The sequence below is a fragment of the Dysidea avara genome, chromosome 10 (assembly GCF_963678975.1).
Source record: "Dysidea avara chromosome 10, odDysAvar1.4, whole genome shotgun sequence".
NCBI lineage: Eukaryota > Metazoa > Porifera > Demospongiae > Dictyoceratida > Dysideidae > Dysidea > Dysidea avara.
Genome location: NC_089281.1, coordinates 8,303,918 through 8,319,660, shown reverse-complemented (window position 1 = coordinate 8,319,660; position 15,743 = coordinate 8,303,918). Strand labels below are relative to the sequence as shown.

Sequence of the window (15,743 nt, the reverse complement as noted above, 5' to 3'; positions counted from 1 at the left end):
TTTAGTGGAACCACTTTGTCACATAAGAGTTCCTGCTCAAAATGGAGTTTTAGGCGAAAATTAAATAATTTGTACGGAGTGGCTATTCACATGGTTACGTACTAATAGCTTCACCGTGCTATTTGCACAGCAGTCACATGATGTTATTATTTTACGGATAGTACACGGTTCATTTATCTCCAAAAACTACATGTGGCTTTGAGCGGGATTTTTCTTTCTGGAGTTTTCTCTGTGGTCTTTCGTCACATGCCTGATATTTTGTATAAGAGATGAGTTTAAGAGTTACGATGATCTTAAAGAGACAGTCTCTGCCTTTGAAAGAACGGAATTCGTCCAGGTAAATGTTCAACAATAAAGATCAATAGATTCAGCAGCAAAATGTGCACCATCGAAGGTATACAATGAAGATTTGAGGTATACAGAAATAGATTTTGTTTGCACACATGGAGGAAAATATTCGAACTGCATTTAAGGGTGAACGGCCATGGGGGATACAGGGAGGGGGCCAAGGTAGTATACCAAGATCGAGATACTCTAATAGAGCAGTCACTCAAATAAAGCTGTCATAGTATTAGAACAGTATGTAGCGAGCTTCTTAAGGATTTTTATGTTCTTTTTCAGGCAGTGATGAATGCATAGTTGCATGGTAGGGTGGGAAGCTATTGTCAGCAGGCTGTGACCTTTTTTCAGTGGTCTCACCTTACCAAACCAGACAATGTAGGATGTCATTTTGACCCCCTTTCCAAAAGTCTGCATGGATCCACCCCTGGTGTGTGTCACCTGCTATCACATTATAGGCTCAATTGTCTTGAAATTGTGATTTGACGATTAATGCCCATGAATCCTGGTGCTGACTCTTGCTTGTCAGGTATTACAGAAAATTTTTCCAATTTTAGAATTGAATTCTGTCCATTGTCATGATTCCTCAAGAGTTATAGACCCCCTATTAAACCACAGTTCAATAACTAAACAAGGGGATGCTACTTGTTCTACTGGAGAAACAATGAAAGTGATGTATGTGATGGAATTAAGATAAATTCAGCCTTGTCTATGCTTGTATAGTATGCTAATGATAAATTTCTTTATTTACTGTAGGATGGCATCACTTTGGAAGAGGCCAAGAGAGTGAATGCTGTTGGAGAAATGTGGTTTTGTAACTATAAGGGATGCGAGGATGCATTTGGCGGTGCTTTTGACTCAGACTGCATGACTCCTATTGGATTATTTTGATCTAATTAATCTGCTACTTTACAGTGTGTGTGTAAATCTCTACTTATTAATTTTACCATATCAGTTTATGAACTCTAACTGATTATGAACTTCATGACTGCACGCATTTTACCATTCATGCACTTGGGTAGCTATAGGTGTGTCTAAAATAGAGACATGCTTGCATGTTTTACAACGATGACTATAATGTGAAAGTACACAACCCACAGCTAGCAGTCCATAGCAGAGAAAACGCATTAATGCATGTGTATGCATGGTGTATCCTTGGACTCACCAGACCAAATTTGGTGACATATCTCCAGTAATTCATTATACTTCCCGCATGCACGTACACACCCGGAAGATGTATGCCATAGTAAAGGATCTATGTGTATACACATGCCAACTGCATCTGCCTTCTCTTAGTAACCGTGCGAATAGCTTTGAGCAAGGCTCTGTGCTATTCGCACGGTCATGTACGAATAGCACCGTGCTATTTGCATGTGACCGTGCGAATAGTGACTGCCTAATTTGTATTCTGTGCACATTACAATTCTGATGATTACAGGCAATGCTATGTACCCCTGAAAGTGCAAGACTCAAATCTGATGAAATGTAAGTTTCCTGGCTGAGAGAGGTTGACCAAGAAGCAGATGATAATATCACATGGTCAGCTTAATTACTTTGCACATCTTCAATTTGCCATTCACCATCCACGTGCAATTTCTGCTTTGATGCCTTTGTTTCTTCAATGCACACTCTAAGGCCATGGTAAAGCATGGAATGAATGTCATCTTGAAAGCTACTGAGCTCCAGTCTTGACCCTCGGTCAACCATTATACACCATTGCTAAGCAAATACAATGGTCTTGGCCAAACACGTTTTGTGAAGAGAAGTATATAGTGCTTATGGGTGAACTCCACATAGAATTTCCCTCCTGAATGTCCTTGGTTAGTTGGAAGAAAATTCCAATATGGCTTCTGCTTATGTTACAGAGGGAAGAGCTTAGAGCTAATGCTGTTTGGAGTGGTTCACTCGCCCAGTGGACTCATCAAGTAACAGCAGCAGCCTTAATCCATCTACAAGGTCAATCGTTCACCGCATACAAGGATATGCAACAAAGCAGGTTATGAGCACTATTCAAGCTACCACTCATACACTATTCACAACAAGACTGACACAAAGGTACAAGGACCAATCAATACTTAACTATGTTAATAGCTTGGCACCAATTGCAGGTATCACTCCAATACCCAGGCCAGTAAAAGCATTCTTTGACTCTGCTAAATGTTTTCTCCTGTCTTAGATGGCCCCCTGCTACACCTTCATGCAATGCTGCCAAAATTCTGGAACAGTGTTCTTGGGGAACTACTAACTGGAACCAGTGCTGATCTTTGTTTGGTTCTTTAAACATTCTGTATAGCAGTCCATTAATAACAGTCAGTTGTTCCCATAGCTGCCAGAGTTGCCTGTTTCCTGGTTGAATTTCAGGATGCTTGTTAGATTCTTTAGCAGTCAGAACTAGATGAATTCCAGGGTCATTCAACTGAGCAGCTCGCAATTCCTTGGGGGAATATTCACACAGTGATGCTATGTTTGGAGTCATCATCACTGCCAGAGCTATAGTCTGTCTGCTGAGACAATGCCACACTGCTTACATGGTATACGTGACATTGCATTGATCAGCATTCTTGTGACGGATACCAGGGCAATGAATAATTGTGAATTCATATTCTTGCAACTTCTGAACCCACCGGGCAATCTGGCCCTCCAGTTCCTAAAATGTGACCACTGCCAATAGCTCTCTTCTTGTTACACAATAGTTTCATTCAGATTTTGTCAGGCTTCTACTGGCATATGCTATGACACACTCCTTTCCCTTCTGGACCTGTGATAAGACAGTGCCAATTCCTGTATCACTGGCATCAGTATTCAGGAGAAAGGGCTGGGATCAGTCAGGTAAAGCAATGACACCAGACAGCTCTTTAAACAATCGAATGCCTCCTGACATTGGCTTGTCTACTGAAATCTAGATTGTGACCGTTGCTCGGTAAGTTTATGAAGTGGTGAGGCTATGGTAGCAAAATTCTTGATGAATTGTCTATAATAACTAGCCAGCCCTAAAATCTACTGAGTGTCTATCACTGATGTTGATACTGGCCACTTGCAACCATGAAATTTTCTTATGCCAAGAAATAATTTGTCAGTGTTATAAAATTACCATGAACTTATGTATCCAAGAAAGTGCACCATGGTCTGTTCTTATTGTAAAGGGTGCTCCAAGAAGGCAAGGATGAAAGTGCCACACTGCATGAAATCTCCACTTTTCATGACTATTTCATGGCATGGATATTACAATGAAATATCAATGAAATGACTTTCATGGCACTTAATTTTAAATTACTGTTCATGGATAATCCATAGGTGTTTCATGGCACCGTTCTCTGGTAGTGCTACACAGTGCGGACTTTGTTCTATCTGATCTCTCTACAGGGTGACTTGTTTCTGACTAATCTTTCAACAGAGTGATTTGTTTCAAGCTGATCTTTCTACAGGGTGATTTGTTTCTAGCTGATCTCTACAGGGTGACTTGTTTCTAACTGATCCTTCTATAGGGTGATTTGTTTCAAGCTGATCTTTCTACAGGGTGATTGAAATCTAATTCTGCTACAGGGTGGTGACCTGTTTCTAGTTGATCTTTCTACAGGTGATTTTTTTTTCTAGCTGATTTCTCTACAGGGTGACTTCTTACTGGTTGAACTCTCTACAGGGTGACTTGTTTCTACCAGGTCTCTCTACAGGGTGATTTGTTTCGAGCTGATCTCTCTACAGGGTGATTTGAAATGTAGCTTATCTCTTTACAAGGCCATACTTGTTTCTAGCTGTTCTCTCTACAGGGTGACTTCAAATGTAGTTGAACCTTTTACAGGATAACTTGCTTCTAGCTGATCACTCTACTGAAAGAGTTTGTTTGTAGCTGAACCATCTACAGGGTTGCTCATTTCTAGAATCACTCTATGAAATGTAGCTGAATTCTTTCTAGATGGTTTGTTTTTAGCTGATCTCTCTATGGGTGACTTGTTTCCAGCTGAACAGTCTACAGGGAAACTTATTTCTAGCTGATCTCTCTACAGGGTGACTTGTTTGCAACTGAACTCTCCACAGGGTTATTTCTTTTTGATACTAGTTGAAGGGTGACTTGATTGTAGTTGAACTCCCTATGTTGATAGCTGAACTCTCTACATGGTGACTTGATTGTAACTGAACGTTCTAATAGAGTGATTTATTGTGCAGCTGAATTTTCTATTAGGGTGACTGCACTATTAGAGTATCTCGATTCGTACTTGTTACACCTAGTTCACTTTTATAGTGTAGATCAGTAGATTTTAATCTGATTCCTTGTAAACCACTGAAACATCACTCTAAAATGATTTATCTACCTTTCTACCTGATTTCAGCTTATTCCGTTAACTAGTTTACCTGGTAGGTGTGGTAAGTATTACTTTTCTATTAACAAAACTTGATCATGCGCATTTTACATATGGTTGGCATTTTTGTTATAACTCCTTGACTGTTGGTGCGATTTCTTTCAAACCACAAAAGGTTTGTACTACGATGGTTACTCCATGTACAGACTGATTTTCAAGTCATTCCTTTAAACGGTTACCCTGTGGCCGTGACAAAAATTGCTAATGAATTTTTCAAAAATCACGTATACCTCCCTTGTTCTTTATCCAAAGTGTACAAAATTTGGACTGTAAATGTGCTATATTATGTTCTTACAGCCCTATAAATCTGAAGAAAATCAACTACAGCATGCATAAGTTATAGCAATTTTTCTAAGTGGTGCGAAAAGATGAAAAATACAAAGAAACTAAAATGAACTTTGAAAGTGCATATCTCAATGATGGCCTGGCGGATTCAGCTCAAATTTGAAATGGGAGGTGCCCCACCCCAAGGGAGTTTCCACAGCAAAAATGGTTAATTTCCATTCAGCCATTATCAAGCTACAGATGTGTGAAAACGGTGTTTTATTGGTCCCTGTAAAATACACACTTGTCTGTCGCACATCCACACTGGCTGTACTTGGCTTGTCTGCCATGCGCCTGCACTGGCTGTACTTGGCTTGTCTGTCGCGTGCCCGGACTGGCTGTACTTGGCTTGTCTGTCGTGCACCCGCACTGGCTGTACTTGGCCGCATGACACACTATCGTATCTTGATACAGCAGTCATTCTAATAGAACAGTCATGCTTGTATAGCTGTATGCTATAACAAAAAACCAAACAAATTAGTTTGACTAGGTGCTGGACTCACTCAGACAAACACGGATCCTGCGTGTAAGCTAGTGTAAGCTAAGCATTATAAAGGATGGGATTATGGGCCTGATATTGGTGCTCCATAAATAGATTCAACTGACACCAGAGCCTATAGGACATTACCCTTGGGAAATTGCCTGCTTTCATATTAGCAAGCATGTCTGTCCTTTATTGTCTCAGGCTCGAGTGATTCCTGAAAATAATACATCAGTTAGTTTTCCTCTGCATATGGGAGATAACCCACCCAACTTCCACTGAGACAAGTGAGCACTGCTCATGTCACATTAACTATTTTGTAGTTATGGAAGAAGAGATTGAGGAAGTGGGTGGGAGGGAAAGATAACAACAACTTTGCTAACTGTTAATTGCAAATGTGCTGGAATGTCAGACTGGCCCCCCTTATAGAGTGCACGCCTATATTATTGGAATGCTCTAGGGGATTTGGATCAAAACCTGTAAGTCTGGTCTGGATCCAGGTAAGCTTGTCCTGCTAGTTAATCCTACTGTTAAACTTGTAATATTTTTTAAATTTAAAGCTGAAGTAGAGATCTAACCAATAAAAAGTAGTGAAACAAGATATTACATATAGCTTGGTGAGAAAATCCCTACTTTGGCATTGAACAAAATTATTGTTATAACAATAACAAGCTCACCAGTGGCATGTTCCTTTTGGGGTTCTAACGAGTGTGTGCCCTCTGTGCCTTTATCTTTGGTTGTCATCTTCTTCATGCAATGGAAGACATTAATTTTCTGTGTCAACACTTTCCTTGAGCAGTTATTTAAAATGCTTACGCTATTGTAAAAGGTACTGGACATTCAGTAACTTAACAATACGTTTGAGACTACACCCGCTAACAATCTTGATTGAATAATAACAATTGAGTACAGAGACCACACCTCTTAACCCATTTACTTGAAAACGATGACAAACCCCTTTCTAGCCTAGCTGTATTTATAATAATAGGATAGAAACAAGGAATAGTGACCATGCCTCTTGGTAGACTAGAGAGACTGACTTGAGATACTCTAATACAGCAGTCACCCTAATAGAACAGTCACATATGTATAGCTGTATGCTATAACAAAAAAAAAACTAAACAAACCTTTAAAAAATGTTTATTCAAAGAGATACAAGCATTAAAAAGTAGTGAAACGAGATGAACGATGGTTTTACAGCATATGCTAAGTGGGAAAATCCCTACTTTAGTACTGAACAAATAATTGTTATAAGGATTTCTCACAGAGCTATGCTGTAAAACCATCATTCATCTCTTGTTTCACTATTTTTTATCACTTGGATCCCTACTTCATTTTAAAATCAATTACATTATGCAATTACACTCGGTACGAATTCTGAGGGACTGCTATATTAGATTGACTGTTTTCCTGATTGCCCTATATACCATGAAAGCTACATGTTGAAAACCACATCATTCATACCTCTCAGCTGTCATGCCTCAGTCTGATTATCATGATCTGAGGTGCAATCTCTCACTAAAAGTATTGACCCCTACAAGTAAACTTCTAACAGCAAATTTTTTTTTTATGCAATGTATATAATTTGTGTTATGTGATCCTCCTCACATGATACCAGCACTTAAATGAGAAAATGGTATTGGATCAGAGTGCTGGATTAAGACATGGCAAGGACTGACCATGGTGAGGTGTGGGATAAAAAAATAAAAAATAAAAAAAAATATTTCAACTACCTGTCACCTACAACTGTTATCTGAGTTATATTGTTAACATGAGCTGGACCATAATTACACATGTCCTAAAATGATCACGTGATGGCAAGGACGCACTGCAAAGTGGAGACCATTTAGACAGTGACTATTTTCAACGTACGTTGTGGAACAGCCTGGATCTCTGACCTTCGCCCATGATGTTTACCAACTTGTATCTGAGCTGATATATTCCCTTGAACTGCATTGGTCAGGGTATAATTCCAGTATATCTTTCCTTGCTGACCATTAAATGTCTCTTGGCGCCTTTCATTAGCAAATATCACAACTTCATAGGCAAATCTAATTTCTCTCCTCAAAACAACTTCAACAACAACTTTATCACCATTAGTCCTGATTACCCGTTGGATTCCAATTCGATCTGTGGACAAAATAAATTTTTTAAAAAGGTTTAATTAAAAACAGCAGCCACACAAAATATCCAATAAAATCACCTAAATGTCTGAAAATACCCTCTAACAACCACTGGCATTCAGTAATTAACTTACACCCCTACAAGCTATTTCCTGTCATTAGATGAACTCTTTCCTGGTATACTTACATGGAACAAAGAGCTCAGTTGTACTCATAACTGTGGTATTGTTTGATGTGACTCTGCAGGTAATGTTTCCACTGTCTTTTTCTCTTACTGGTGATATTTGCAGTGTACTCAAGTAGGTAGTACTACCTTCATCACTTGGAAGAGGAATAACACTATATCGCATTTCCCCAGGCCAATCAGGACTGCACGCCTCGTTTACACACCATTCAACTTCAGGTTTTGGAAAACCACTCACATTACAAGTCACAAGTCCAATACTACCATCGGCTACTACTACTGGATCTGCTGGACCAATGTTCAATATTTTTGGTGCCTCTGTTAAAAACATCATATAATTGCAAGTAACTAACTCATCATGCATGTAACTTACGATAAGGCATAAGCTGGACCACTGGACTGGACATTGGGTGAAGGCCAAACAAATTTGCAGTGCACTGATAGTTTGCCATATGTTCTGGAGTAACATCGCTAATAATCAGACTCTCGTTGGGATCTCTTCGGATCAAATAACCCTCACTACCATTTGTAATCGTATGCCCATTCTCAGTCCAGGAAACTGTGTAGTTCGTTCGGAGATTACCAAACAGAAGTGGGCACTCAATAGTCTCGCGCTCCCCCACCGTAGCTGTTTGCTCAATATCATCTTGTCTGGTAGACTTCGGCAAAACTGCATGTGTGACACAGTGTTACTATTAAAACGTCGAAGCATCACCGTCCAACTCACCATAGACGCTCACGGGATTACTGGTTATTCCACCATAAGTACAAGTATATTGGTCCTCGAATGAGTGGGGATTATCACGGAACTGCTGCAGATCGCTGAGTGTCAACGGATTATTAGCACTGGCCGTACCGGGTAGTCCATCCCCGATAGCACGTCTCCATACAACACCTTCGCTGGGTATCACATCATCAGCTGCTAAACACTTCAGTTCTAATGACATAGACATCATAGTTTTAGGATTGTAGATTCGCTGCGTCGAACCCCTGATTCTAGTATTGGCGGTACAAAACGTGTCCACCGAAAAAAGCAAAAACAACAACCATAATGATTGATTCATCCTAGCTATTGATCAGAGCCGAATTTTCGGACATGACTAAAACACGGAACGGACTGGAAGAAACTTCCCTGAAAACGTTTTTTTTTGCCATAGAAACTCACTAAATCGATGCTACAAAGAATATAACAGCCTTAAACAAACCTATAAACGTGTGCTCGGGCCAGGGGCGTAGCCAGCCAATATTTGATGGTTGGGCATAACATCAACTTAGTTGGTGGGGACTATTCTACGGAACGGAACGGAACGGAATGATGGACTAAACTGCGGAACGGAATGCTTTCTCAGATTGAAGCTTGCAGCTTACCATTGCTGTACAAGTTATCAGTGGCACTTCCAGCAGGTAATCAAACGTACCCCAAGAAAGATAAAACGAATTTAAGGATCGATTGTGGGTTCTTGTTGGTTGTCATTAGTAACGAAGTACTAATTGTGGGAATAGCTGACTCAGTGATTTAATCTTCGGATATATCAAGTAGGGAACTTAATGCATGACTTGTTTTTACTAGTATGTGAGTTATTTTTACTTACTTGGCTTTAGAATGTACAGTCTGAGGCCCAGCCTTTCTAATCGGCATAAATCAGTATGTGTATAGCTACACTACAAAGGAAACAAGTATGGTGACAAGCTGAATGAACTCAGTCTAAGTAGAATCTAAAGGAATTTTGTGCAGTGTGTGAGGAGCAAACATTCAGATACCTCAAGGAGGCTATATTGTGTGAACATCAATGATTCATTAACAGAGTAGTGGACTATTGTCAGATATCTCAGCCCGGCTGAGTACTGAGTTGAATTCTGGATGGGGTCTATTTTACAGAATGGAATGCTTTCTGAATCAACTTGCAGCTTGGCTAGCTGCTATCATTGCTGAAATTACATTTTATCAGTGGAACCTCCAGGAAAATGGAATAGGATAATTATGAAACATTAAGTGATTGTTTAGGTAATCATGACTTTATTCAGTCTAATAAACAGAATATATGGTTGATTGAGTGAGGTATCACTTTCAGAATGTTCAGACGACCAGTGATGAGATGCATGGATTCGTCGAATTATTGTTGTGGTTGGAGACATTAAATATCCAAAAGTAAACTGACTGTATAATATTAATTCACTTTCTTTATATTTTCTCAATTTTGAGCCTGTATACAAGTAATTGAATTTTCCTTGTCAATAGAAATCCTAGAATAAGATGGGAGAGAAACTTATCTTTGTTTACCTATACTGTACAACCAAGAGTTTGTAATACTGATTTGTATGGGGGAGAGTGTCTAACTCTCAGTATGGCCTGTACAAACACCCTGTGTAAAGTTCACCTTTCATCAAATCAACACCTTTACTGGGGGATAGAAAACTGTTGATTAGAGTTGCTGAAGAAGGTAAAGCCTTTGTTCTGAAATAAGGCCGAGGTGTTACTTTAAGCAGGGTGTTTGGTGAATGCATTCAAGTTAGACACTCTCCACCTTATTATGAACTCTTGGTACAACTTCAAAGGAAATGAAGAAAACATACAGATGAATCAATAAAATCACTACAGTAAGGTGAATTACAGACTAGTGAGATCTTGGTTAATTAATGACAGTGGTTGGAGATTAAGTGTGGTAGCCTCTTGCTCTTGAATATGTTGCAAAGTGGAAGTACAAATCAAAATGGGATATCAATTTCATTATGAAAAATTTGTATACATAAATAATCTAGCATTACTATTTCATTTGTCCTCCACTTAAACATGCTACAGCAGGACTAGTGTCAGTACATTGGCAGTGAGTCTACCTTGAAATCTCAACTCTAGAGTAGATCCAACACAGGACAGCCCACACTGTAACAAATACATGTGATCCCATTGTAATTTCATGGACCAGCTGGACTGGGAATCACTTGAAAATAGACAAACAAATTTAACCTGTTTTGTTTGAAGTGAAGCATGTGAAATGTTACACTTAAGAAATCCTAGGATTCTTAGGTGGTATGTAATTAATGTAAGTGTTCCATTTCAGGTCTGACTAGATACATTGAAATTACACACACATCCTGGTCCAAATCACGTTTGCCTGGTGACTACGGGCATGGTTTCACATGCGGCTTATAATAGAGATTTGGCTGATCTTGGAGTTTTGACATTTAGCCTGATTCAAGGCTAGCAGTCAGACACATCCTTGAATTGTGCAACAGATAAAATCAGCTCACTATTGAATACGGCATTAGTCCACTGCACCAGCTGTTAATATATAACTCCATGCATACACTTCAGTGATGTTTGCAGAATATACCCTCCTAGCGGTCTGCCAAAATATTTGCTCCTCACACACTGCACAAAATTCTTCAAGTTTAATTCAGCTGGCTCTTTCCTGTTACCAGTATCTTCCTGCTTGCTTTATTTATACACTGACTTATGACTTGAAAGACCGGCCCAGACTGTTTTCTAAAGTCTAAATAAGAAAAACAGCTCACATAAAGTTCCCTTCCGTATGGATGAACATCACTGATACAGCTCATCCCACAATAATACTTCGTTACTAATGACAACCAACAAAAACCCACAATCGATCCGTTAATTCTTTTTATCTTATGTTTAACCACCCACTGGAGATTCCACTGCTAACTTATAAGGGAAGTTTCAGCAATGGTAAGTTGCAAGCTTCAGTTTGAGAAAGCGTTCCGTAGAATAGTCCCCACCAACTTAGTTAACTACACACACGAGAAACACGCTCACTTTTATGCGAGACATCATCAAAGAAAAATGAAAAGTGCATGCACACATGGCCTACACCTACCTATGCTATAGTGTAAACAAATGCTGCTTGCATGCATGCAAACATTTACTAGCTATATGCTATTCTATTAAACTTTAGGGCAGGAATCCACCGACGATAGTCGTAGTCGAGCATCACGTGACATCAAACTGCTGAACCTAGATCAACAATGTAAACAGTTTATCACATATTTACTACAATCAACTGGCAGTATAGCTTACAGACCAACCACCACAGTGATATGTAATGCTTTTTCAAGTAAACGCCACATGGCCCAAAATGAAGACCGGGGGCGCTAATTTATGAACTATAATGAATCTTATCACAAATATCCTCGCAAATATCGGCATGCCAAGAAAGCTTCGTCCCAGACTTATTGTAAAGGATCTGGTGTAAACCACAACTCGGTTAATCAGTACAAATTGTGCACTAGACACTTTATAATGACGTGACCTTTCCTCCATTTCCAGCTCCATTTGCATATTATTATTATTATTGGGGGTACAGGTAAGGAGGCAAAGCCTGTAAAAACCTGATCTAAACAATCAAACTACTACAAAAATAACTATACAATATCATACTGGTAATCATAATAAAATCTATCTAGGTGTGTCTTAAACAAATTGGTTGAATGAACATTAACTGAGTCATATGGGAGTCCATTCCAATCATTTATAATTCTTACTGAATAAAAGTGACGGCGTGGCAAGCAGGTAGCGTGTGGTTTGTAGATATGCCATTATTGTTATCTAGAAGAGTACGTTTTCCCATTTTCTTTCATCAGCAGTAAGTTAGGCTATACGGTACTTTCCTTATCAAAAAAATACGCTTAGTGACAAGTCCACTGAAACGAAATCTTTTGCTGCCAGCACCATCCACACTGAATCCTACTGACGATTATCACTCACTGTGAATTAGATATATAGTTCGACTCCATTTTAAATTTCGAATTTAAACCGCCAAGGAGCGTGGCACGTGCGGCTACATGAACTGTAATTATAGGGACTTCCTAAGGGATTTTCCGAGTAATGGATCACGTGATAAACCATCTAACTCGATCTCTTCTTGGAAGTCATGATTCAACAAATGAGGTATACGTTTACGCTTTACAGTATTAAAGTTTGGTTGTTTTGTGTGCTGCTGTGAATCCTCGCATGAATCTTAAGCTACTTGTGATGATTGGGTAAAAGTTTGTGATGGTTGGGCAAGAAACTGTGATGGTTGGGAAAATGCCCGCCCATGCCCACCCTTGGCTACGCCACTGGGCACATTTGTAATCTTAGCTGACTGTAGATGCTGTAGAAGTGCCACTGTGCCTACAGCTGTAGTATTTGTGTATGTATGACTCTCTGTATATTGTTTTCATGTGTCTGTGTGTGTTAGCATTTGGTGGGGAAGTAAATGCCAACTGTCCATGTTTCACACAGTGGGTGAGGGACTTTGGGTGCCCACACCATGGTTCACTGGGTAGGTGACCATGCTAGCATAGCAGCTGAAGGATTCGCTTAGATGTGTGTGTGTGTGTGTGTGTGTGCACACAATATTATTGTACTTTTGTGTAGCCATTTCACCAGCTACGGTGAAACACTAAGCACCCTCCAGTGTGTCAATCGAGCCAAGAGAATATCATCAACAAACCAACTGTCAATGAAGTGAGACCTAATTCCTGTTGATGTACTTCCTGTAGCTAATTACTCCCTGTGTGCACACCTTAGTCTTGTCTCAGTCTGTGTGTATACCCACTCAGTACACAACAGTAGGACATGGAAAACAGGAAGGAAGATGGCTACCATAAAGAATGTTATATACTGCTATTAGAATTTAGCAGCACAAGGGTATTTCCCTCTATTTCTCCCACCTGTACTCCCAAAATGATCAATAATGTTGTCATTATGACAGCTTGTTTGTTATTTATATGTTTGTATGTACGTATGTACACACATGTCATATCTTGTTTATCTCTAGGACCCCAATGTAAAACTGATTCGGGAGTTACGGGCTGAAATCAAGAGGTTGAAAGGCATGATAGCTAATTCACAAACAGTAAGGATATTATTTTATTATGACAACTGCAATAGCCCAAAATGTCCATATTTTTACATGCAACACAGTATGACATGAGTAATGTATAATAAGCTTTCCCTATTGAAGTTAACCAGAAACAGGAAGTATAGTAAGTATACCAATACACTATCACTTGGAGTCAGTTGTGTACTATGTTTGCTGTGTTATAATAACTCTATTAATTCGGTATGGGTAGTGCCATTTAAAGTTTTCATCATGTGTATAGTAGCACATCCGGCCGTTGACAACTTTGTTTTTTATTGTGCAGTGGTTAAGTTAGTAACACATCTTACTGTGATGGCTAAAACTTTGCATCTGTTTTGAAGTGGCAAAGATTGTTAGCCAATTGCATGAAAACTCATGTTAAAAAGTCAATATGAATTATGGCTCTTGCTTTTTTGATAAGTTTTACAGTGTTTGTTTTAGCTACCAATAAAATGTGACATAAAAGAGTAGGCAGCACTAGCCCAAGCATGTAGAATGGATAAATGAGGAATCAAAAAGCAAGAGTCATTGTATGTGAGACATGAACAGTTGACATTTGATTCCCCAGTTATCTCTGGAAAAAAGATAGTTCAGCCAGATTTTGTGTTAATTATAGAAGGCTTAACAACATCACACAGAAGGATGTATTTCCTTTACCACGTTTTGACGAAACCCTTGATACCCTGTCAGGGGCACAGTGGTTTTCAACACCAGATCTGGTCAGTGGATACTGGCAGGTGGAAGTGACTGAGAACGATGGGGCGAAAACAGCCTTCATTACTCACGAAGGTTTGTTTGAGTTCAGGGTCATTCCCTTCGATCCAGTACCCACTGATGTTACAGTTGGGTAAGCTGCTTCTCCAGTTGACACCAGTTCACCATTTTAAACAGCTGGGTAGACTGGAGCAATACAAGTAAAGTTTCTTACTTCAGGCATCGAACCTGGGACTTTTCAATTACCAGGCTAGGAAGTCAGGCTAGGCATGGATTTTTCTTCAAACCCCTTATAGGTATTTGTCCTGTTCACTTTAGTCAACAATTTTCACTTAGGTCCCTTGGCCCTCCAGTGCCTAACTGGTAAAGCAGATAAAAAAAACAATTACTATAATACATGCACTAGCATGAATTATTTAACAAATGCTGACACATTTAGACACCAATCACGAAATAGAAACTAAATGGCTTCTAAAAACAAACTTTAAAAAGCTTGTCAATTACAATTAGCAACAATAACACGTACCAGAAAGCAATGCAACATCCAAATAAGTGGGGTAGATATTAAGTAGAGTATGCGCATGCATATAATGAGCAGCAAATTCAGTCATAATAATAGCAATATTGACTAATCTGTAGAAATTTTTGATATTTTCTGCAGGCAGGGGACCAGAAACCAGTATATTTACCAATTGGAGTGGCCTTACATGCATGTAATTGTTTTACCTGGTTCTTTGTTTTGCATATAGCTCCATATCCTTGTTCTGTGTACATTAATAACAGATTGTCATGGAATCATATATACTTGCATGCATGCTGCAACAAGTTAATTACACATAATTCTGTTCTCAGTCAACCTTGTTAATACAAAAAAAGCGATTACTATCATGGAAAAGCTATCTGATCAAAACTTGTCTGGGAAATCACCACCTAGCTGGTCTAGAATATTTCTACACTTAATTGACAAAGTTTCTAATATCAAGGTTATGATTTGCTGCTATATAGGCTTTCGGCCTTCTTGCAGGTCCCTAGTGGGATGGTAATTAGAAAGTAAACAAAGACAACACAACTTATGTTTGTTGGTGGTACCCTCTCCCTTACAGGATATTATGCAAAAAAAAACTGTCACTAATGTGCTACTGATCATGAAAAGTCAATCATTATACATAGTAGTGTATATTTATTTAAAATGAAATAAGGATCCAAGCAAGAAATGGTAGCAAAAAAAGAGATATTAAAGATGGCATTACAACATGTCCATGGGAATATACAAGCATTGGTATGTTACTGTGTATTGAGGACACCTTGGGACAACCAAAAGTGTCCTGATTATTCCTTATTTTCCATGGCGATCAG

General features: G+C 39.1%; 1 protein-coding gene and 2 long non-coding RNA genes across 4 annotated transcripts in view; 2 read left to right on the top strand and 1 right to left on the bottom strand.

Annotated features, from left to right (window-relative positions):
* LOC136236357 (protein sidekick-1-like) overlaps positions 1-9,124 on the bottom strand; it is a 32,040-nt gene extending 22,916 nt beyond the window's left edge. Inside the window, exons 1-4 of the mRNA XM_066026500.1 lie at positions 8,537-9,124; positions 8,183-8,479; positions 7,813-8,127; positions 7,375-7,632 (exon numbers count right to left, since the gene is read on the bottom strand). Of these exons, the coding sequence (XP_065882572.1) occupies positions 7,375-7,632; positions 7,813-8,127; positions 8,183-8,479; positions 8,537-8,873 (1,207 nt within the window). The 5' untranslated portion in view covers positions 8,874-9,124. The remainder of the gene's footprint in view (positions 1-7,374; positions 7,633-7,812; positions 8,128-8,182; positions 8,480-8,536) is intronic.
* On the top strand, positions 7,770-10,445 carry LOC136236360 (uncharacterized). The gene is made up of 3 exons (XR_010692104.1): positions 7,770-7,871; positions 7,929-9,345; positions 9,412-10,445. It is a non-coding gene; the product is annotated as an uncharacterized lncRNA (long non-coding RNA).
* A 2,175-nt stretch (positions 10,446-12,620) lies between these two features.
* LOC136236359 (uncharacterized) lies at positions 12,621-13,875 on the top strand. 2 transcript variants are annotated; one of them, XR_010692102.1, is made up of 3 exons: positions 12,621-12,715; positions 13,187-13,276; positions 13,590-13,875. It is a non-coding gene; the product is annotated as an uncharacterized lncRNA (long non-coding RNA). The 2 variants fall into 2 exon arrangements; XR_010692103.1 differs by having other exon boundaries at positions 13,340-13,875.
* Positions 13,876-15,743: the final 1,868 nt, after the last annotated feature.